The 25,286-nt window shown below is 40.7% G+C and overlaps 1 protein-coding gene across 2 annotated transcripts in view; it reads right to left on the reverse strand.

Moving 5' to 3' along the window:
* The window catches only part of LOC105198051 (integrin alpha-PS2), a 69,659-nt gene that overhangs the window by 1,605 nt on the left and 42,768 nt on the right, over positions 1-25,286 (reverse strand). Inside the window, exons 5-13 of one of the 2 annotated variants that reach the window (XM_039453616.1) lie at positions 18,006-18,067; positions 6,849-6,897; positions 6,472-6,549; positions 5,073-5,251; positions 4,403-4,641; positions 3,846-4,157; positions 3,453-3,756; positions 2,474-3,373; positions 178-2,358 (exon numbers count right to left, since the gene is read on the reverse strand). In XM_039453616.1, the coding sequence (XP_039309550.1) occupies positions 178-2,358; positions 2,474-3,373; positions 3,453-3,756; positions 3,846-4,157; positions 4,403-4,641; positions 5,073-5,251; positions 6,472-6,549; positions 6,849-6,897; positions 18,006-18,067 (4,304 nt within the window). The remainder of the gene's footprint in view (positions 1-177; positions 2,359-2,473; positions 3,374-3,452; positions 3,757-3,845; positions 4,158-4,402; positions 4,642-5,072; positions 5,252-6,471; positions 6,550-6,848; positions 6,898-18,005; positions 18,068-25,286) is intronic. The other variant, XM_039453617.1, reaches the window with a different exon arrangement.

Genomic DNA, 25,286 nt, shown 5'->3' on the forward strand with positions numbered 1-25,286 from the left:
TGATTATCGTTAATTCATCTTGAATTATTACTATTAATATCAAAGATAAAATCAACCTGCATAACGAAGCGAATTTAAAAATTAATCATTCAGATAAACGTTTCTTACTTGTGAAAGAATTTAAAAGCGGTTTTATCTTTTTTTACATTACATTTTCACATTAGTCTCTGTACCAACCTTATAAAGCAAATAAATGAGCAACAAGAGGATTATCATTCCCGCGCAAGCCGACAGAACTACCACCCATATTGGAATCATATCCGGAGCAGAAGGCGGCACGCTGGGTTCGATGTTCGTCACAACTTCAGCGCTCCTGATGACCTTTTCGGCAGGTGTACCGATGAATGGTTGCTTTGTGACACGTGCTTCCAGCTTCGTCTTCACCTTCACCTTCTCTTCAAGAGCTACTTCTTTCAAAGTCCTAGCGTCCACGCGGTACCTCGCACTGATCCAGACCTCTTGATCTTTCTTCAATGGACCCATTACGCATCGCAACACAACGCATTTCGCTGTACTACACTGCGAATCGGGATCATTCTCTTGGTAATAATCGTTATCCTGGGGCATAGCTGCGTTCGATGGAAAGTCGTCCGTCTCGAGATCTCGTCGATGTCTGTGAAGCCGTTCGAAATTTTTGAAATCCTCGATGTCGACCATGTCGCTCTCGCGTCTGTATCTCGAGCTCGCAAAATTAGGATTAAGAGTAGGGGACTCATTAAATTCATTTCTTCCATAAATCTTGGTGTTACTGGTTCTCTCTTCTGTTCGCCTCTCTTCATGTGTACGTGTATTATAACTGCTTTCATAGCCTCCGTCCGAAGTCGCACCATGATTGGATGATTCCTCACGCCAAGACTGACTGTAAGTTCCGTGACCTTGATTATCAGCATTGCCGCCCTGATAGCTATCATGCGGACCATGCAAAGTGTACGTTCTTTCCTCAGTGTGCGTAAAAGAACCTTGAAGAGGGAATCTTCGACCATCCTTCAATACGATGTAACCTTTGCCATCCGGAGCCACAAGTAGTTGACCTTCTATTCTAAGGAATCGACTGTCGCGAGGTTCCGTGGATTCTGAGATGTAGCTTTGCCCACCATAACGATCTTGAAGGGGGAACATAGAGCTGTCCTGAAACTCTATGTACTCCTTTCTGTCGGCGGCTGTCCTGAATCTCGCCTTAAATTGCACATACTGCTGTCCCTGTCTACTGTACACTTGATAGCCAGCTGCGTCTTTCGACAACGTGCCAAAAATCCGCTCCAATTCTTGCGTGGAGCTGACGTTGTGTAAACCAAATTCTCGACTTCCGACCGTCTCCTCGCGATCGCCAGTAATGAAATCATCTTCCGTTCGATGGTAACCACCTGTGGTTATGCCATAACGCCTTTCCTCGTCATAATTGTACTTATGTTCCTTCTCTTCCTGCAGACGTCTTTCCTCCTGCAGCCTTCGCCGTTCTTCCTCTCTATATCGTTCTTCTTCCTCTTCCCTTCGTCGTTCCTCTCTAAGTCGTTCCTCTCTCAGTCGATCTTCCTCTTGCCGTCGTCGATCTAACTCCTCCCGATGATGTTGCAGAGCGATACGATCTTGTTCCTGCTGACGTTGTACTACAAGCGTTTCCTCTTGCAGCTTTCTTCGTCGTGTTTCCTCCTCCTGACGCAAACGAGCTTCTTCTTGCTGCCTAAGCATGTCCTGATATCGTCTCTCGCTTTCAGTCATAATTGAATCGTACCCTCCTGAAGATGAGCTTGTATGACTTTGCGCTTCACCATTCTCTTCCCAACGACTTTCCACCCTAACGGATGGATTCGTGCGAGTTCCGTAGGACTGTTCGAGATTAGGCCTCGGGGTGGGATAACTGGTATCCGGTTTAAGAGAGGAAAACTCGTTAAATCGATTACTTCCGGAGATCTTGTTACTCGTTCTAAAGGATTCTTCTTCAGATCCACGGAATCCCCCACCAATTGTAGAACCGTAACTACCGCTCGATTCCGTATGAAAAACAACGCCACCGCGATGGCTGGACGAGTCACCGCTACCACTCGAGCTAGTTCCGGAAGAATTGTGCGTGTACGTTGTAGTGAGGACTTCAGGTTTCTCTCCTGTTGGATTCAGCTGAATTCTTCTGGTCTCGGCAATACTGGAAGAAGATGAGGAGGATGACGACGAGGAGTGCCGCGATTTCTGAATATTTGAACTATCGCCACTACTAATCTCGGCTTCTTCCTTCTGATTTATTTTATTACGATCTATTTCGAAACCTCTTTGAACATTGATTGTTCTGCCTGACTGCGATTCATCCAAGATTACGCCGGAGTAATCGGGATAATTTAAGTGCACTCTTCTGCGCTGATCCAACTACAATGCATTATTATTATTATTATTATTATTATTATTATTATATATATATATATATATATATGGCTATATTATATATGTAACATAAAAGAATAATTTTCCGTTTTATACGTACCTTCAAACTAAGATAATTCGCGTTGGCAGATTCGCAAGCAATCGGTCCCGCAGTCTCCGGCTGTTCCAATAAATACATCAGTATCTTCTTGGATAAAGTCTGCGCGGGCCATATGAGGTACGCCTCTGCTTCAACGATATCTGATGGACCTTGATTGCGAATAGTATAATTGTGTGTCACCGCTGGTCCCAATTCGAGCTCCGACGTAATATTCACAGCAGTGTAATTTCCAGGATTATAGTATAGATCTTTAGGCTTGCTCTCACCGTCGACGCGCAAATCTGTTTCTATCCAAATTGGCAGTGACAAACGTTGCGTGTTATCATAGATAGTTGTGGAATCTTCGGGGTTCGTAGTATTGACGTGCATATCGAATTCGTAGATGGGCTTCATCCCGTGAGACGTCACAGGTTGAAGCAGCACTTTAAATTTCACCAGCTTTCTCTGTGGCAATGGATTTCCGATATCACAGCGTAGGGTATTGTTGTTCGATGGTTTGGGTGCGGAACAGTGAACGGGAATTGCCAGGGTCTCGACACGCTCGATGTTGATGTAATCAATGCCTGCCGGTAATTGCAGAATGTACATTGCCTCAAAAGCATCCTCGCCCTCGTTTTGAACCAGGACTTCGAGTTCCAATCTTTTGCCAGATCCTAACAAGTATCTGACAACGTTGGGTTTCACTTGAAGCTGCAAGTCAGGTATACAGATATTGTCGTAACCGCAATTCTTTCTGATAGAGAGAGTGTCCTTTCTGGAAGTCGTCGCGCCGAGGACTGGTCTCAATGGTATTTTAGGGTCACGACGACGATTATCCAAAATCCGTTCTTCCTCTAGACTCATACGCATTTCGGCGTCCAATGACGTTAACTTGTCACGAATGTTAGGAGTCACATAGACCTTTAAGAACAATATCAAAATTGTAAGTTTTAGAAGCACAAGAAACATATAATATTTAAAAACAACTGTTTTTACTCACCTGGACTGTGCGACAAAACTGACGATCGCGTTCGACCGCGATCGTGTGATTCATCGTGTTCCTTCCTTCCAACTCTAGGAAGAACAGTCTCGGATTCTTCGTCTTCTTCACGTCGAGTACGTATTGTATGTTAAAATTGTGTCTCGAGAGAACACCCTCTCCTGTGTATTTGAAGCAAGCCCTAAGCGGAAAACACGTGACTCTAGTGTTGTCCGAAAGCGTGCAGTTTCTATTATCCAAAGAGATCAACTTGGATTCGGAGTCAAAGGTCACGTAGGAGTCCATCTTAATCACCGGTCGTGATCTAAAGAATGTGTAAAGTTCAACTTGAAAACTCGGTATACAATCTATAGGTATCCTCGAGAGAAAAATCAAAGGATAAGTGATAACAACCTGAAAAACATCGCCGTTCCCGATTCGTATGCACCGACTATCAGATCTGGATAAACGTTGTTATCGAGGTCAAGGCCACCGGCCACAGAGAATCCGAAGGTCTGTACCGGATTATCCAAGTCCTCCGCGTGGATCACCTGGGAATACTTCTCAAGTACCCCAGTCCGTGAGCCGAGATAGATGTAGACGGCACCGCGTCCGTTTGGACCAGCATAGGGCGCGCCGACGACGAAATCACCGTAACCGTCACGGTCGATGTCCCCCAGAGAGGCCAGCGACAGGCCGAAACGTCCGCGGTTGCTTTCGCCGTCCCTGGATAACGATAAGCTTTATCGCCGCGGTTCAACGAACTTGCGAGATGCAGGGCTCATTTAACCCTTCGGGGTCGCAGTTAATGAACTTGGGAGCAACGAAGATATTCCAGCGTCTTTGATTTACGGAGGAATTTTTCTTCTACATATATATATTTTTTTTCATAAATATATAATGTAATATATTGCTTCTCCTGCTCTCACCCTCATTCTTTATTATTAAAATTATTCGTAAAGCTTCATTACCTCGTATCGAATTTGCGAAACTTCTCCGCACCATGGCCCTGATAGATAACATAAATTCTTCCGGTTTCGATGGTCATTTCCGGGTTATCTGGAATTGTGTACATGGGTGCACCGACTATCAGGTCATCCAACCCATCCCCGTCTATATCGCCGGCAGCTATGGCGTAACCGAAGTACGCGCCCATTTGTTCGCCAGTAAGATTTCGAGGATTTGTCATGTTCGACGTGAAAAGTAAGACCTACGATCATATTTTTACACATATTTTTACATTAGATCATATCCGTATTGCGGTGAGATATATATTTCTCCCGTGCAAAGCTCTGTTTTAAAAGTTTTAATCTTCGTCAATTTAAATGTTGCGTGATATGCACTTACAAGTCAATATTTAAAGATTCCTGAGAAATATACGAAACATGCTTTGCATTTTTTAATTTCAGAAAAGTAAAATATTACTCTGCGTCAAGAGAACCTGCATCTGATTGAATTTATTTTACTATTCTCGCATGTATCCAGATTACATGGTTCTTGCATTCAGACACGTACTTGAATTTTTTAGTATTTTAATATTGCGATTTTTTTAAATATTTCCTGCTCTTTCCGTTCTACATTTCCATCGTCATTTCGTACTTTATATTTCAATCTGCAATGCAATACTACACTTCTACGCACCTTGCCCAGAAGATCGGAACCGCGCGGGACACCAACCGCGGTACCACTATCTCCGTTCCCAACAAAATCTCCTGTCGCGACGGAATAACCCATGTAACTATCGTCCTCCTTCGCGGGACCCTCTTTGGTAAACATGATTCTCGATCGACCATTATTCAAGGCCTGCGAAAACGCTTGTCCTATAAAACAATTTCATGATGTTAATAAAAGATATCCCGGGAAGCGAGGAAAAATGCAAGTGTTTTCGTGACCGCGGCTTCAGTCAGAGATCTCTGAAAGGCTTGTCGCCTATGCTGCAGTCAGGAAATAGCTCGCACAAGAAGCTTCACAAAATCTTGTATCGTATTGAAATGCACGCTGTAATCGTATAACTAATCGAATTTTCATTGGGCAAAGAGCAATTTAGTATTCAATAGATAATTATAGAAAATTATTAAAATGAATCACTTTCCAGAATATTAATTTAATAAAAAAATCACATAAGTGTATATCTACATATGTACGCATTTAATTTTATATACATAAGATTTTGTGAAAACAACATATTATATAGGAATGACAAGCTTTTCTATTATTAATCTAGCATTTGTTCTCGCTATTAATGTCAAGCGATCGTCACTATGTAGCAACGTTGGCGCAAACTCTCGATTAAGGGAATTATAGCTTTCTAGTCGGATCCGTATTACCGGCTCTTGCTGCATCTGTAGCTTGCTGAAGCTGTAAGAAGCGGGCCTGCACCTGTTAGAAATGGTCACCCACCACTTATTTGGCAGTAATTAGAAAGGAACGGGGCGTAATCGCGTTGTTTATTATAGTTGATATTTTATCAGAAAAAAACGAGAAACAGTTTTTAATTTAATAACAGCTTTCAATTTATTTAACTTATAACAAAAAATAATAACATTAAGTATTTTGACATAAAATATCGAGCACAGAGATAATGAATCATCTCATATAAAGAATGAGCCAGGAAAATAATGAAATTAATTTTAACACATTTTCGGATTTCAGTGGGCGTAATTATTCACACTATACTCTTCGATTCTAATCATATAATTAATAAAAAGCGTCATACAGGCATGAGGACAAATGATTAAGAGTTACTGCCAAGCAAGTGCGAAGAGGGTGGAAAATACTCTCGTGTTACTTGATACCTGCCTCCGAGGACGATTTCCTGCGATTAATGCGAATTAATTACTGCCGGCTTTCACTTCAGTTTTCGCACTCTCGGAAAAAGCCGACAAGCAACACGTTGTTAATTTGGCACGTAAGAAGTCGTCAATACGAGAGAATGGTAGCTTATTAGACATGAGGGGGTTCGGGGGCGAGGGTCGGGGGCGACAGAGTAAGGGTGGACAGTATTTTAATTACGAGGGTCGCCTGCAAGTGTTCGCGATACCTGATGCTTCGGCTTCGGTGATTAACATCGTCGCCACGAACTTCAATCTCATGGAGGCGGCGATCGAGTATATCTGACCTGCAATTTGTTAAAGGAAATTCCCCTCTGAATTATTAATGAGATCTAGGAGTCGCACGCTCTTTCTCTCTCTCTTTCTTTCTTTTTTTTCTCTAATCGCTAATCAACATCCGTCCCTCCGTTCTCGTTCAGTCGCACCACCCCGTGGATCACATGAATCACATGAATTTTGATTTAAAAAAAAAGAAAAATAATGCATGTGTCTCAACCGTTAGTTTAAAAGACGAATTTTCGGCTCCCATACATCCTAAGATATGCGGGCGTTATCTTACAAACAAAAATTCGGTAAAGGACCTCACCTTGCCAGTAATAACTGCCTGGTGCTCCTATGAAGAGTCTCTCGCCATTCTGAAACAAGTAGAAAAGTAACCGTTCAGTCTTCACTCTTCATCGTTACGATGCACGAGAGAAATGTTAAAATCAAATCCTAATTTATCTCACTTTTGCTCGCATTCACACAATTGTTCTTACGTAATTTTCCATTGTGAAAGACCAAGTACCTCGCAAAACAAAAGACGCGATAAATGGTATGTGTGATCTTCAGTGTCTCGGGTGCGCAACCGGGAAACGGGCGCACCCACGAAAGTCTAACACTTCTTTCTTTTTTTAATTTATAAGATAATACGATAAGAAAAGGGAGGGCTCGTGCGCGAACCCGAGATGCGATAAATCAGCCGCTCGTATGTATGCAAGCCGCACATTTGCTGCACGCGTTTACGCATAGCCGCGTCATGCATGTTAAACCGTACGAGAAACCGCGGTGGCCTTTACGATAGAGATTTCTCGGTATGAAGTGCCATCGTCTCTTGATGCACGGTGAGAAAAAACGCTGCGAGACCGGAGAGATCGATGGCTCTCCATGAATCTTGATTGAACGATAAAATATCGTGAGATACCGCGAATACGATACCTGTCGATGACTCCCTCATAAATCAACGGCTTGCATTACGCTTTGTTACACAATACCTTCAGCGTTCTCGACAATTCTCAACATGCTCGATCATCGGGGGTAAAGATTTTTTTTTTCACGAATCAAACACTCCAAATGCAATACAAGATTTTTTTCTTCAAATTTAAATTTGAAAACTAATCGCAGAGTTATGTAAATTTATTCAAAGCTGAAAATTTATCAATTTTTTTTAAATCAAGAACGCGAAAGTGTAGAGATGTCGAATTGTGAAAACGAACCGGCGCGTAGTAAAGTGTGATAAGTGCACGCACCGGGGGGACATTTGCGCGGCGTCGCGTATACGGTATGCATTATTTATGACTGCAATATGTAATGGAGGCAACCGTGCTTTTGTCGTGCAACATCTGTCTCGCGCGTTAAATGTGCGCGAACCGCAGTAGTTCGCGGCACAAAGACCACTCGCGGTACGCGGCGCAGCGTGCTCTTTCGCATCCGTACAAAAATTATCAATCATCGCAAACTCGGTATGCAACTGATACCGCGACAATGGGAGCGCCAACGTCGTGACTTAAACGTTCTCCAAAACGTAATAACTCTCACGCAACGCCGGCGGTCCCCGGAGCGGAGGCGTGGAAAAATCGATGTACTGTTTCAACGTGTCCGCGAAAGGCAAGACGTAACAAACGGGCCGTTTCACGGAAGAGAAAATGAATGTGGTACAGCCCGTGTAATAAAGCAAGAATTTCATTTCGCATCGCCTCCGAGTCTTTACGCGTCGCATTTATTTCCGTTTGTTTCCCGGAACGGGAATATATCCTCCTCTCGCAGGGAGGAGGAATTATTAAAGTAACACTCTCCGCGAGATAGAGAAACCATCTCGAGAGTTTCACGCACGCCGCCTCTCGCGATGCGGGGGCCTGCCTCCGTTGAATCGGTACGTGAGAACTCGAGTGGCTCTCGAAATTGTCGACGTACTCGATGCCATGTTGACCCTTTTGCGCCCGTCATTCCCATGCAACGTATCGAAAGTACTTGTACAGTTAGCACTTAGGAAACGGATACCGTATTCGACAGTCCGCTGAATCGAAGTGAACCCACGGAAGCCCGCCCACTCGTAGATTTACACTTGCGGGGAATTCTTTCGTGTCGCTAATTGCCAAGAATAGATGGAAATTTGGAAGAAAAAAAAACGAGACGACCAGAGGATACCGAACATCGCGAAGAGACGCGTAAGCTAATTAATTTGTCTTTTCCTATCGTCGGATCTACAATTATCGCAGTAACTTCCGTGTATATAATCCTATGGAAAAAAAAGTAGTTGGAGTCAGTGCGTAGTCGAGGTCGCGACCCTGTAAACCGGCGTGCTCGGCGAGCGTGCATTGCCGATGCGTTTTACGTTTTACGTATCGTAACGGTGCACTCCCACGCACTCAGCTAACGGCGGTGTCGAAGTAATGAAGATTACGGCTCGCATACATATTAATCGACGGTCTACATGAATGATCGCGAGGGAAACTGAATGCGCAAATACGTTTCGCGATAAGATCATGTAATATGGATGACAACGAATTGAAAACGGAAACGTTGGCTACTTTTGCGCGATTATACTTTCAGATCGAATCGCGCGCAGTCCGCGTAGTACAAACTGGATACAGCAATATCCGCGTTGCATATATAGCGACATTAAAATTATAATATTGCATGAGAATTGATAATCTTCGATATAATCGCGTCAAATGTGCTCTCTAAATCTCATAGAGAGAAACTTTAAAAGAGTGAAAATTGAACAATTTTTCGAGTAATCTGTCACTCTAATAAGAATGAAGATTCACTTCTATAGAATAAAAATTGAGTCTATGCAATTTTTCACTCTACAAAATACAGAGAGTAATTAATAAATCTTTGATTAAATTCGAATTTCAAAGAGTTTGTATCAATGGAATTTTTATTTAAAGTACAAATATTTAATGTTATAATAAATTGTCAAGAAATTGTATAAAAGTAGCTGACTGCTTACTTTTTATACAATTGTCAAGATTTGTATAAAAAGTAAGCAGTCAAGTTTTTCAAGTAGCAATTCTCAAGTTGGTCAGAGAAAGCGAATTAATTTACACATAAATTAATTCGCTGGAGAAGATTAGAAATGCTCCGCAAATAAAATCCCTGATTTTACAAGAACGCCGTCTAACGATATGCAAAGGGTAAGAAGCTTCCTAAAAATTCATCTGTCAAGAGTCCGTGCGAATGGCGCCCGGATCAAAGTGTTAACCGCGCGACAATGTCGTTACACTCTCTTAGGATGCACCCACGCGCGGACGCGCTCGCCCACGTGAAGGATCCGCCGCTGGAGGAAAGTAAGATACAATTTCTACAGATCGCGCACGGAGAGGAAGGAAAGAGGAACGCGTTAATGAGAGTAGGGAAGAAGAGCGCAACGCGGACGAAATCGTGTAACACGAGATTCCATTTTTACGCGGTGACGCACTTCTCCTTGCGACACGCGATATCTCGCAATTGCGGTGAACAACGTTGCCGGGGGGATTATCGGATGATGGTCGAAGTTGTTTTGCGTACGGGCAATAAAACCGCGTTATTATTTTCTGTAACTCTAGACACGCAAGAGAATTAATGAGATTATAGGAGGAATGAGTGATAATATTCGAGCATAAAGAAGCAATGTATTAGTGGCAATAGTAGCGGTAACGAGATATATTATAATTATTCTACGATTATCGTATCTTCAAGATTCAAATATAATAATTTAATGCAGTTCTTTCGGCATTTCATTAATTTACAACAAACTAATGAATATATTAAAATAATTTAAAACAACAGAAAATTACCTAAAATAATTTATCATCAGACTATCTGAAAAAATTCATGTTATATCGATAGTTGCGCATCTCTCGAAGTTTATTGTTAACGCTTTTCCGTAATGCTGATTGGTTCTCCCGTTACTTCATGAGCTGTTGTCATCGCGAAGATCGCGTTGATAGTTACACTTAATCGCGTTGACAGTTATACACATAATTGTTACATGCATCAAGAGATTAATACTGTAATATTAACGAAACAGATCCAATTCAATAAATAAATTTGTAATATATTATCAACAAAATTATTACAAATTTATTTATTGAATTGGATCTGTTTCTTGCGTCTAAAGATTTCTCTTTTCCTTTGGACGACTTCATGATTGTTTTAGATAAGTTTTATTAAACGTTCTTATTTATGGTTGTAAAAATTATTATTATAAAAAATTCATACTTTGTATTGTACTTTATTTTCAGATAGCAATTTCAATTAATATTTATTATAGTATTGTTATTAAAATGCTCTTTTGTGTACAAACATTATTATTGTGAGGTTAAATTAGAAAAAAGATAAGAATGAATTAATGATAAAAGAAAGGAAGGGTAAAAGTTTTGAAATGGGACTAATGTAAAAAGGAGAAAGGAATTTAAGAAGACAAAACAATAAAAATTTAAAAATTTTTAAATAAAGAAATAATGGGTGAATATTATGTGATATTTTGTGTTACAAAAATAAAAATTTCTCTTATAGAATATTATCTTTTTTATTAAAGATTTTTAAATATGTGTACTGAAGATAAAGAAAAGAAGCAGAATAAAATAGTATAAAAAGGAAGGAACGAAATAAAGAGGAAGGATCGAAGGAGAAAGGAGTAAAATGGAAATAAAATTGAAAGGAGAAAGGAATTGAAGGTGTTGGAGAAAATAAAAATTTTTGAATAAAATAATATAAGGAAGGAAAGAAGGAAGGAAGGAAAGAAAGAGGAAGGATCGAAAAAGTTTAGAATGGAAATAAAATTGAAAAGAGAAAAGAATTGGAAAAAGGAGAAAAATAACATCTTTAAACATATTTCTCAATCTATGTCCGGTTGTCGTAATTTTTCAGTCTACATCCGGTTGACGTATTTTTTCAATCCATATCCGGTTGACGTATGATGTTCAATCTATGTCCGGTTGATGTATGATTTACAATCCATGTCCGGTTGACGTATGATTTTCAATCTACGTCCGGTTGATGTATGATTTTTAAATAAAATGTTATAAGGTCCTTCCGTACAAACGACGCTCTTTCGAATGCCATTGGCCGTTTTTTGATATCTTTTAAAATGGCCAAATTTCCGAAGAAAGAGTGTACGTAGAAACTGAAAAGCGCTGTATCTCCGCATCCCCAAACAAAAATAAAAGAAGTACAAACGGGTACAAACGACGCTCTTTCGGATGACATAAAAAAAATTTAAAAATCTGTTAGTTGGGCGCTGGCCATTTTTTTCATCCCCTAATATTTCTTTACCCTTTGAGGTACGAAAAGAAAAGTGGTACAAACGAAGTAGAATCGATCTGTATTAAGCATTTTTATTTCTTATAAAGTTGGGCGCTAACTTCACACCGGTCCTCGCCGAGGAGTCGCGAGGAGGTAGAAAGCGAACGGATAGTCGCTCGGTGGCGAAGGTGCGCGCTTCACGAGAAAAAGAACGTGTCTAGTTTCGTTTTACTCTGCTTATCATGAGAAACGGCGGCCGTTTATAAGACAATGCAACCGCGAGGGTTGGTAGAGAGACGACCTCACCGGCGCGTAGGTGGCCTCCTTGCGGCGTCGCACGACGGTGAACACGGAACACGGTGACAGAACGAAATGTCCGAGCCTTAAATGGCCACCTGAAACTCCTCCTGCCTCTTCGCGACCGCTCTCGCCCTTTCCCTCCGCCGATTTCCTTCCTCCGCCGAGTGACGGCGACGACGACGGCGACGAGACATCGCGCCGCGTGTATGTGTATACGCGCGCTTTAAACGCGCGGACACAATGTCGCCGTGAGGACCCTCTCTTCCTTTGGTGGCATCAATTTTTCGCCACGTCGCGTCGGGATGTTCTCGAGTGACGCGATAACGAACGGTCGGTTCTGCCTTCGGTTCTGCGCGACGAGCACACCGAAGTGGAAACAGATATACACACGAAGAGGTGATTAACACGTCGACGGACGGCTACGGGTATCATTGTCAGGGTAGAAAATCCATTTTGCAACGTCACTCTTAAATCACGACGTGCATTATCTTCTCCGCGCATTGAAAATCGAAAAAGGATAGACAATTTGGACAGCGTCATTTTTCAACTTTCGCGTACCGTAAAGATTCGTCGAGGATGAATTAATACACGCCATTGTGTGTGTATATATATATATAAATTCTTTATGTTTGACGTTAGAAAAATTTCTGTGAACATATGCAATCTTGTATATACTTATATTTGCGCAATGCGGTTAAGCTTCCGTGTGCACGGGAGAATAAATATCGCGGGTACTTACGGCCGCGAAAATTCACTTAGCGTAGTGCGATCAGAGAGCCGCCCGATGTAAATGCAGCAAGTCGGCAACGTATATAAATTCCCCGGTTCCGGTAGAATTACAAGGTTTGTGCGGCCGTTTGTAACACGACTGCCGGTTGCAATCGCAGACCGCGTTGGTCCTAATGGATCCCGCGCGATTGCTTATCAGGATCCAGCGAAAACGCATCCGCCGCATTCCTCCTAGTCGGGCCAAACCAGTCCACAAATCCCTCGCCTCTCGCGCTCGTACGAAGCGTAAGAGAATGTTACTCCTCGCCGAGCAAATTAACATTCGAACGGTCACGCGCGCGTTACCGGAGATAAGATATTAAATAAGGAACTGCGTTGAGGTGTTGAGAACCAGGATGTATATGCAACTTGATTAGTAAAATTAACATATTCCGTGCGTAGCACTTCTATCGCCTCTGCTAAGAAAGTATTTGATTGCTCAACACTCTTGTATATTTTCCGAGATTTCAGTTCGTTGGCGTCACGTTGAAAAAAAAATCAATCATTGTTACCAAAAAGATAAAATATTATTAAATATCTTTCGATTCTCTGCAGCAATTTAAAAAGTTGCGTTTTCAAATGAATATTATCAAATATTGAAAAATCAAACTTAAACTTTGAATTCAACAACATTTTGTTATTGTTAAATTAATGACATATTAAATGAGGGGGCAATAGCAACCCAATAGCACCCCAAAAATTAATAATAAAATTCGACACTACGAATTTAACAGTGGATCACGTTAATACTAAAACTTTTAGACGAGACGCAACTAGAATTTTGTCTTAGAGTGTGTCAGCTATTAAAATTCGACGGTTCTGTTACCCGAGGCTTCACCTACCAAGGATCGCCTTGGGATCCACGTATGCAGCATGGGTCAGACTCACCGAATTTCGGCGCAATCTTTTGTTTGTCGTCTCGCAAATATTATTATTTGTGAGTAGCGGTACGCCGGGCCAAGCGATTCGCACGGTCCGCTCCGGGAACAATAGGGGCCCTCCTCATCGGGCCAAACAATGTCAAACGTGCGATCGAGTCACGTGCACACCATCGCGACCAGATAGGGTACACCAGCGCGGATGCAACCGGGTGCAACAGCCGTAACTTTTGTGTTCCGGCGCCATTCGTCTCTAGGGCCCTGCCTCGCCAAGCCGGGCCGAGCATGGAGAACGCAAAGCGAAGCCGTTCTGCTCGTCGAACCCGAAGAATGCGTTTTTTGACGTGCCGAGAGGTGAATCAGAGGTCAAACCCGGCCGGCCTCGGTCTGTCTTTCGGACCGCGCGACTCATGCAAGTGGGAAGACAATGATCGATGCGTTTCTCGTATGGGAAGTAATTAGGATAGCCAGTGAATGATGGATTAAAAAACAGCTTGCGTGTGAGTGTGTTGGATAATTTTTATCTCTTAGATACGTGAGACTATCGTTATCTCGTAGACGTTAAAGGTCAACCGAGATTTACCATACATTTATTTTACATGTATTTACAGTTTACAAAATACATAAAGATATCTTTGATTATTATTTTCTCATTAATCTCTCGAGCAGAATAAGAATGTCCTAGGATGCTCTCGCTCAGGCTGAATTTTACATCAATTTTACATATTTATTGTACTAATATTTTCAATCTTCCCACGATTTCTTCAATGGCCAGACGCTAAATAGATTAGCCAAGCAGCAGCAAGCAAATACGTGCATTTGTCGTCGAAGTCGGTGTGACACGCAAGACACGGTGAACGTGCACAGAAGGGACGGAAGGGTCTACACGATGTACCCCCCACGGAGTAGCGGTCGGTCTCGATGCTTATACACGCGAAAAATTTGCAACCGAGACAATGGTGGGCTCGGGCTGCGCCCCGTCTACGCGAAACACGACTGGCACGAGTTGTGTTCTGGCGCCGATCGAAAGGGGTTAAGGATAAACGGGGAACGCGGGAGATGGAATGGAAGAGACACACCGGCGCGCCCCATCCGAGATTGAAATATAACCCGTACGGCCAAATATGTATGGGGGGCCCCATGGTAAAATTTATATACCGGCGTGTATATGCGTGTACACACGCGCCCATAAGTGTGCTGCGCTTAAGTGCATGCCAAATGCAGTCGAGAGATTGCGGCGACGACGCCGGGCAAGAAACCGGGGTCCGGGCCCTGACGAAGCAAGAAACTGTTGCGAGCGAGGCTAATGCGGGAGAAACGAGTGGCTAATACACGCGCGAATAGAGTGATCGGCTTTAAAAAAATTGTAAGCTGCATTTTTTTATCTTTTTCTTTACTCAACATTTATCGAAAAAGACAATTTTCGTATTGTATGTACTTGATGAAGGTACGTACTTGATCATAACAATTTACGATGTAAAAAAGTACAAGGAAAAACAAAAAATGTTAAGTTTGTTGGAAATCGAAGTTATTAAAGCATTTACGCGGTTATTTATTCCTAAAATTATATTATAGGATAATTAATTATATTTATAAATAAAATAATAATTAATTTAATAAAAAATATAGTAAAAAATTATGTTATATACATATATAATAAACATTTACTATGCAAAAAGTCGTTACAACTGTTACCTAATATCTTCGATATGGTGAAATACGCAAGAATTGCAATGAATCGTGGGAAGATCGTGCAGCATTCAATCCATGTCGAATCTAATTCAGAACGTTTTCTCTTTGAGAAGCTCGACGAAAGAATACGTTCATACTAAAGAAGCTCGGAGGATTATATTTCAATCGTCGAATCGGGGGTCGCGCACGGAGTTGGACGGAAAGTCGGGTCGTATCGATCGATAGCGATCGGCTATCGATCGATCTTCTCTAGATCGCCCACGAGATAAGCCGCGGTACCAGGCAGGTTGGTACCAGCAGCGGTGGTTTAACGCGAAGATCGATGGTCGATTGCGTTCTCGATGGCGTCGAGAGGGCCTCTAAATCACCCTCATCGAGATTTAACGTACTCCTTGCTGCCGCCCGAGTTGCCGTACAATGGCGTTTGTTTTCCGAAATGCATTAAGTTATACTGTATTCGGTTTTTGTTACCACGTGAATCACGCTGTAGACATCTTTTTACTATTCTTAATATTTATTTCATATATTTGCAAAAAGTAACAATAATAATAAAAGTTAAGGAAATCAAATTTAAAAATTGTTATAGCTGCATACTGTACTCCAAAACAGTCAATCAATGTCATGTAATGAGCAAAATCAAATGAGTGTTTTAGTTTACCAACATAGAATTTCAAAAACACTATGTAGAAAGATATATTTTCCGATTGGATAAAAAAGATTGCATAAAAGAAGAGATTAGTTGTACAAAGTTCTATGTCGAGGGATCAGTGTGTGTGTGTATGTATACATATAAATACTGTATATAGTTTGAGCATTTTATGTAATGAGACATGGACCACAAGAACAAAATTAATGTCTATACTATCAGGAAATACCGTATTAGAAAGTGCTCGCAGAAATTACGAAAGAAAGGGAACGCGTTGGTCTGGCTCCTGCTATGAAGTACACTTGAAATTACCACATCTACGGGATATGCACCGTAGACAGGCATACGGGATTGGGATTGAGTGCGGGCGGACATATTAACATTGAATGCTGAAACGCGGAGCTAGGAGTCGGGTACGGTCCGCGAGACATGCATTAAACATCTGCCATATAGCCGCGCAATTCTGAATTATACATCCGTGGCAAAGATAGTCGACTTGAGTGTCCGCGGAATTGTTCCACCGCGCTTGCTTCTTCTTTGACGATAATCGAAGCCGATGCGCGATAATAATACCCGGCGCAACGCGCGAGGATGAGAAAGCGAGCGCGCGTGAGATTTCTTACCGCAAAAGAGATTAGATCGCAGTCGCTGGGTCACAGACGATTCGAAAAACCGATTGCGGCACGATAGAAGTGTGTTGCGTCGTAATCGCGCGTTTTGCGCCGCAATCTTGCTTTAAGACGACGACGTGCCTCATAAAGTAATTTCGCTCTACCAACGGTATAAAGTTTGTATCAGATTACGCACTGGAGATTGAGGATTGCGAATTGAAAAGATTATAATTTTACCAGTTAGTTAATTTTAATTTCAATTAATTTCGGCCTGATTCTAATCTCCAATTAACAATCCTCAATCTCCAATGTGTAATCTAGAAGCTTGCAATCTTTCGTCGATTTTCAAGCAATTAAAATATACAATTATCCTCATCGTTTGTGAGTGCAAAAGCGTAGAACATTTTTATTCTAAAGTTTCACAGAACAAATGCAGCATTGAATAAAAATCTTAAATAACTTCTTTCAAATTAGACATGTTGATATATTGTATCAATAGAAAATTTATATAATACTCTAAATGCCAACTTCAGTATCATTTCTAATAAATGTCTAAATAGATTCTTGCTAAAAAAAAAATAAAATACGTGATCGTAATTTATCACAAGACATTTGCACCAAGATTTTTAGATAAAGTAAAAACGATCATTGCGTCGACAGGTGAAAGTTGCGGTAGCTACCGATTTGTCGATGGTTGCTGCCGATATTTATCGTGACTTCGTTGTGTGGGACGAAGTAGGTATATCAATGCGTGGGGATTGCGCAGGTGCAACAAGCATCCTACGTGCAGAGGCAGGCCTACCCGGAGATGCATCTCCGAAGTGAAAAGCGAGCAAAAGGCGCCTATGGTCCCTGGCCCATCGCGCCCGACGATCTGCCGGAGAATCGGGCTTTGGACAAGACAATCGTATACGAGAAAGAGAGAAAGCTCCCGCTGCACCATGTGCGGATGCGCCACGGCACGAATACGAATGCTCGGGACGACGGCCGGAGGTGCGTAAGGTAGGAATTCGCATTCCTGTCCATATTCGGCCCCCGCTCGCGTCGCCTTCTAACTCTTTCGGGGGTCTGTCGCAACCACCCGAGACACGCCACCGTTGTATTTACATTCGTATGCGTTTCGCTTTCGGTTGTCACTTAAACCGCTTAAGTTACGCGCGGACCTTTGCGCAGAAGGCTGACACACAAACACATTTGAACTGGCACAGCTCGGAACACGTCGATCGCTTAAGACGGGTCAGCGGTCAAAGGTGCTTCAGCTTAGGGTTAATATTTTTCATTGCAATGATCTCTCGTGTGAAAGAAAAAGACATTCTCTATATGTCGCGTATGAGAAAGTTATATATCGTTAAACTTACCTTGGACAACGCGCCTCCTAAACCAGCTTGACAAGAACCCTGCCTGTGATAACCCCAGTACCCTGAAACGGAAACAGACAATTATATTGTTCCATCCTTAATTCTTTCAAACAGAGACGTTATATCTCAACAGTACAATTTAAATAAATGGTTTCCTATTGCGTAACCGTTAACATGATAATTCGACTGTTTTGTAATTGCTGATTAAAAAGTCAGAAACTAGAACAGTAACATGTAGCAATTTTTCTATGTTGAAAAGTATTAAATTTCAAAATTAAATACTAATAAAAATTAAACAAAGTTGCGAAAAGCATCGTTGCAATATTAATATGATCAAAAATAATAACAAATTTAAGACATTAATATAATTATAGTAACTTTTTTATAGTAGCAATAAATATTTTTCACAAATGTAGTAACAATAAATATTTATTTCTATTCAAAAGAAAAGCCGTTTCAAAATTATCAAAAGTCTTCATTAAGAAGATATCATTTTGTTATATAGATTCGATAGTGTTGCAGGGATGATTGATAGCAGTTATCTTAGCAAACCCGTGGAGTTCAATATACTTTGGACACTCATACACATTTACGCATTCATACACGTTTTTACGAGTGATAATGCAATAAACATTTGAGAAAGAACGATATAATCTAATTTAAGAACAATAAATAAAGAAATAAAAGTAAGAACGAGGCCTACACATGACAATGTGTTTAATATAGGCAGAACAGAATAACAAGAAACCTAGTTTATTTATATTCTTTATTTTAAAAAAATAACAGATTCAGACTGTAACATCTTGTAGATGTATCAAATAGACGCGCATGTTATTGAAGTTCTTGAAGTTCTGAAGCACTTTATCAACTAGGAAGTGGAGTGGCATCGCTGATCGGCTGCACGCACGAGCAAAAGTAGCGCGTATATATACATGCGTCATTAATCCCAGATCGATCTTCCGCCGTGACGCCTTCGCGATTCATTTTCTCCATCCAAAACGCCGTGACGAGTCGATGGTGCAAGCCGCACGTTTTACAACAGCAATCATGAACAACGCGGCCCGGGAAATGTGGCCATCGGGGTATCTACGCTCATTAACTAGATAACGCAACAGCACTTTCAGATAAGCACTTTTAGACGGACGGTAATGACGGCAGTGAGGTCGAAGGGATCGACGGCAATTCCACCGAAATTCCTTCGGTTTGAAATGTAAGAGGACTCTTCGCGTTTTTTTCTCTTTTTACTGCTCGTCTACCGCTCGTACGTTGAAACAAAATCAATTAATTGCCGTGAGATAACGCAAGGAACTTTGCTAAGAGGAATTCGATGCTAGACGAAAACGTAATAACGATATCGTATTAATAAAATTATAGAATGAAATGCTCGTAAAATTAAAAGCAAAGCGAGATATCTTAAATACTTTAAGAGTCATGGATTATATTGTTTCTTGAAAAATAACGTACTGCATGAATGACAGAAAAATATACTGAACAATATACTATAATTGAGTCAACTGACAGAAGTGCAATTATCTACGTGGAGATTAATGATATTCAAATCTTTTTGTGATCATTCTCCTCGAGGTAGATAAAATCTCCGTACCGCGACAATATCCGTGCATTCGTGCAACTTATCCGCTATCACTAATTAAAGAGACCTATCGTAATATCAGCATACGCGATGAATGACGAGAGTCAAAAGGATAATGGATCAATCTCGGCGATAATTGCGATGTTATTACGATTAATCGTTGTCATTATTATCGATGAGGGTAAATCGCGTCGCTAACTCAAAGATAAATCTAGGCAATTAACGCGAGGGCATAAATCTGTGGGTCGTCTCGACCTAACGAGGAACAACGCTTCTACGGAAGTAACGAATACTCCGTGACCGCGGGAACGGATTATTTAACGCCCAAAGAAACCGATTAACCCACCTTAATACCTATTTTAATTAACTTTATCCATTTTTTACGGTCAGATCGGCGCTTCGCGTAGCAAACAGGCGGGACGCGAGGAATTTACCGGGTGCCGGCCGTTAACGCGTTGGTTCCGTAATTAGTCGCCGATGCTAACTGCAAGTAGCAAATTATCAGCCCAGAGTCGACTGACAGGGTCAGTGCCATTCAAACCCGGCTGCTGCTGCGGCGGCGGCGGAGCGCAGCGCGTCCGCAAGAAAATGCGTGTGCGCGCGTGTGTGTGTGCGAATATCCGGTGGCTCGACCCGCAGAATCCAACCTTCTTCTACATATGTACATACACGTACGTATGTACGTTATGAGTGCTGCAGCAGCAGCAGCAGCAGAGCAGCGGGTCTCTTGACAGCCGATCGGTCACTTTAGACGAGCTGTCAGTCACGTAATTACATCAATCCGATCGCGGTCGTCTTCGCCGTCGACGACGAAAAAGCAGATATAATCCGAACGATCGGCGCCACTCGTCGAGCATCGGTGACACGCATGTTGCTCTCAAAACGGTAGTGCAAGCCGATGAAAGTTTTAAATCACCAACCGTTGGGAAGGGTCTTGTAAGAATAATTTCATTTAAAAATACCCGTCGAACTACTTTCGACTTCCTATTTTTTGATAGAAATTACCAATACGAATAGAACTTGCATATTTCTTCAAATTAGAAAGATTCGTAGGGACTTGGTAATTAATTTTTGTGTGCGACGATGCTAATAGGATCGTTGAAAGTTTGTTATCGGCGAATAGTGATAATGGTATCATCTGTGAAGTAACAATGGATCTGTGCGTTCGGCCGCGATATCGTCGGTGGTCGATCTATTTATAATCCGTCTCGTCCTCGCGCTTTGCAAGGGTGCTATTCTCGTCGGTAAGAGGCCACTCCGCTTTCAAACTCGAGTCGGCATCGAGCACAAGTGGAGGAGAGAAACTTTTTCCTATCTAACAAGGAAATGTTCAGCATTTTTTTTTTCTCTTTGATACATCGAAGAGCCTCAGATAGTGTCGCGAAGTGAAAGACAAAGTATCTTCTTTGTGTACGTCTTGATTTAAATAGTCGGACGCTAACTTAATAAACGGAGCGGGGCGAAAGATTTTAAATTGAAGATGATTTCGGCCGTGAATGATTTTGACGATGAAGCGTCTAATAAAGAAATCGGAGCGTTACAGGAGACGAGCTCGAGTTGTATGACCGACCCTTAATCGAGTTACGAGGAATGAATGGAGCTACTGTAATTCTTGTCCCACGTGTGTGCGTGTGCGTGCGTCGTCGATGCGCGATTACGTATCCTCAATATGCATTATCGGGTCACTTCTTTTATTTAAAAATGGGACGACATCGCAATCGCAGTGAAAATATGCATATTCTTATTAATTTCCGCGTCAATTTTTCAGTTAAGGTTTATATCCATTAAGAAAGTGGGATTTTTCAATTAAGGTCAATTTCACTTGACAAACTTGCATTTAAGTTGCAATTATTTTCTCTTCACATAAAAGTTCGAGATAATAATTCCTCGTATTTTACAATACAAAGTCAATAGTCATAAAATTAATTAATGCTGCGTGATATTAAAAATTTATATCGATAATTCGAGGGAAAAATCCTTTCTTCAAAGAATCGAACGATGCATTCGTCTCTCTTGTACGAAATAAAATACGCGCGATATATAATTACGTATCTAGAAATTATTCTAATGAAACTGCAATACCGAGAGGGAATGAATATCCTGTCGCTTACTGAAGATCGGTAGTTCGATCGTAATTCCAGGAGGATTAAGTGCTAATTGGCCTCGTTAGAACGGTGCCGAGTTAGCGCCTTGGTCCGAGAGGCGCCTTCCAATTATTATTTTCTTTTTTTTCCCCAATGCCTCCCAGCCACTCGAACGAGTGGGCGCCTTTCATCAAGGAATGCACTTACGGTAATTCTTTATTGCTCTTTCTCTTGTTGGTTGCACACGTAAAAAATGCTTTCTCTGTTCGATTTATTCTCATTTTGAGACTATTAAATATGTACAGGATATAACGTATCTTCTTATTACGAGAAATAATCAATGAGAAAGTAGTCACTAATTAAAGCCTAACTAACGTTATAAAATACGATTATAACACGCAGCCTTTACTTTGCAGAATAATTCCTCTTAATCAATATTATTGTACAATAAATAAATTTTGTAGTTGTTCACTTCTGTGAATGATAATACCTATTAGAATTATATTTTGTTCACCGGCTCGGAAAAAGTCGACATTTAAAACAGGATCAAACCAACAATAAATTTTGTGTAGTCAAAACGTGGACAATGCAACACTCTGATTTCCATGTAATTATGTTTCGCAAAAATTATCACGAGTCGATCACGTAATCACTCTTCTTAACTAGTTGGAGTATCGTAAAAGAAGCGATTTAAGTATTTACATTATAGAAAATTTTTGTTTTTAAGATTTTCTATTATATAAAATACAATAATTCATATTTTGAAAGAAGTCATTTAATTATTGGAACAATCCTTTATATTATATTTATATATTCTTCAACTTATATATTCGTATCTTTCTGTAAAGAAGCTGTTAGGAACTTTTTCACATACATCCACTTGTGAGTGATTTATTATGGCGATCTTACAAAGAAAATTACAGATGAAAGTCACCGATAGCCTCGTTGTCGCCTCTGCTTGTCTCCAGTGGACAACAACGGACGGGCAAGCAGACAGCAGGGCGATGGACGTTTAATTCCAGAAAAGGCGATTATGAGCGGACTTGATTCGACTCTGGTGTGCGATAAACTGACGTCGACGCGTTATAAACTCCGGGTGAGATCTAATGTCTCGCTGCTAAAAAGGCTCTAATACGATTCCCGGGAAAAGCGACGTCAAACAGTTCGTTCGCTCGACTCGGCTCCTACAAATTGTTTAATTGCGCGGTCGTCGCGGAATTTCTGGACGATGAGCTCACATCATCGTCGTCGTCGTAGTCGTCGTTGAGGCTGTGGGTTCGCTTCCGCACTTTGTGTTCCGCGAAGATTTTACTTCGGTGAATTCTGCTAATATTTATTTGGAAAGCCGCCAGAATACGCAGCGTGTTAACGTTACTTTTTTTAAAGTTTTCTTTTGAACATTTTTTTTACAAGATTTTACTTTTACTAATATATCTGTATTTATCTTACATATTCTATATAAATTAAAAATTATATATTGATTAAATAAACTAATAAATTAATATTAAATAGAACAAGAAACAAAATCGTGATTTACAACAATAAATAGAATAAAAATAAAATTAAGATTTATTGCAAAATATTTCCAAAAAAATTATATTAATTTGAATGCGAGTAGTAAATTGTTGAAAACAATAACTGCCAATTTTATTACTAAAAATTCATTGCTTAATTATTTATCACTTCAAGATTTCTATTACACCGTTTGATTTAATTATTCAATTTAATTTGCGTTTAATTCAATGTATACGAAGAACGGATATTTGAGTTCTCCCCCGAACGACCGGAAGTGCGTCAGTTCGCGCGTCATAAAACACGCAATAGTGAGGGGGTTGCCGAAATGTTCGTTCGCGCGTGAGGAAGCGCGCGACTTTAATTGCAGGAAAATACGATTCTGGAAACAAATGTTCGCTCGCGCGTCGTGTTATTTGCGTCCCAACGAAATAAAACTCGTGAGCTACACACTAATGCAAACTATATTTGGCTGCACAAGAAATGAGATTCTCACACAGAAAGTTTTCTCGAATGTAATTGCATTTAATTAGAAAAAATCCAGTCCGATCCGTTTTCTAAAAAGATATTAAAAAATCTACATAAAAATCTATTTTTTAAATTTCCAGATTATATTATTCCTATTTGCATCAAATTTAAGCATTCTAATTGGAATCAATGCAAGGAAGATTTTGGGAAATTTTTATCGAGTTATCAGCAATAAATGTAAATTTGAAGTAAAAACAAAGTTTTCAGACAAATAGTTTTCAGACAATTCAGTCTACATGGAAATCGTACGATCGTTCTGTCTGTATCTGTTAATATAATGACCAGCGATAACTGGTCCCTGCATATTGATAACCATAGAAGTAGAAGTAGATAGAAGTAAAATTTGATATTTTCCAAGGAATGTTATCAGAGGAAATACCAGACCATTATCGTAAGTAATAAAAACAACGAAAACCGTAAATCTGAATACTCTGAAGACTTTCGACTGGAAAGTGAATTCGTAGATTTTTTTTTTAATTAAACAAAAAAAGGACAATTTTGCTGAAATACAAAAAATAATTATATTAATTATATTGAACTATTTAAAAAATTGTATCAGATGTTTAATTTGGTTCTTAGAATGTCAAAACTGTTTGCAGCAACATTATCATGTTTGGACGTCCTACACAATTATTTTGATAGTCCAACATAAAATTATTTTGTAATCTGTATCCAACTAAATTTTTAAATGCTGCAATAAAATTATTCTTTCTCTATATATAAATGTTGTAACTAAATACAATGCTATTAGTTTTTTTTTCATGTATTTTGAAGAAAAACAAGACAGGATAACCCTATCATATGTAGATTAAAACAGCAACAAAATCATGCTCGCCCACGTTTATCTCTTATTCTTTCAAAAAACAAAACTTCTAATATCATGACATCTAAAATTGCTAAGCGTGGTCACATGTGCATTCCTAAGAGATACGTCATTCTCTGCTCGCTGATGCAGTGAGTACTGAGGTCATCGCTAATTATTGGTTTGAAATCACCGGAGTCGGGCGGTGCCGAAAATCGATATGTCTTTTGTCATTAAGACACGACGCAGACCTACGTCGTCGGCAGGAAGTATCCTGTTACATGACGTATTTACGACTACTATGCCTGCAGAACACGACCGTATGTCGGTTGCGATCCTTGTCACGTTGCAGAGGAAATTCGTCCTCGTGAGAGCCTCGGCGTGGAGAACGAACGACGGAGGACACGGCGGGAGCTACCCTCTTGCGCCTTCGAGAGTGCCTGTTTCACAAATGTTTATAGCACTCTACGTCGCGAACGTAGTAGTTCCAGGCGTGTACAAAAATCTCGGAAGATATTTTCCTTTTTTTTTCCCCGCTCTTTCTCGTAAACGGAGCTATATCCGGACGGCGATGCGACGCAACGCGACGCGCGCACTATAAATCGTACCGCCCTTGAGAGAAAGAGAGTTCGATACCGGCAACGAAGAGACCGGTGAAAGTGGAAATTAAACATTCGCTCGTGCGTCGCTCTGTTTGCTTTACCGCGAGGCGAAGCTTTCGTCGAGAACGGAAGTCTTCAAGGAACGGTTTTTCTCGTTTTGTT

The sequence above is a fragment of the Solenopsis invicta genome, chromosome 9 (assembly GCF_016802725.1).
Source record: "Solenopsis invicta isolate M01_SB chromosome 9, UNIL_Sinv_3.0, whole genome shotgun sequence".
In the NCBI taxonomy this organism is placed as follows: Eukaryota; Metazoa; Arthropoda; class Insecta; order Hymenoptera; family Formicidae; genus Solenopsis; species Solenopsis invicta.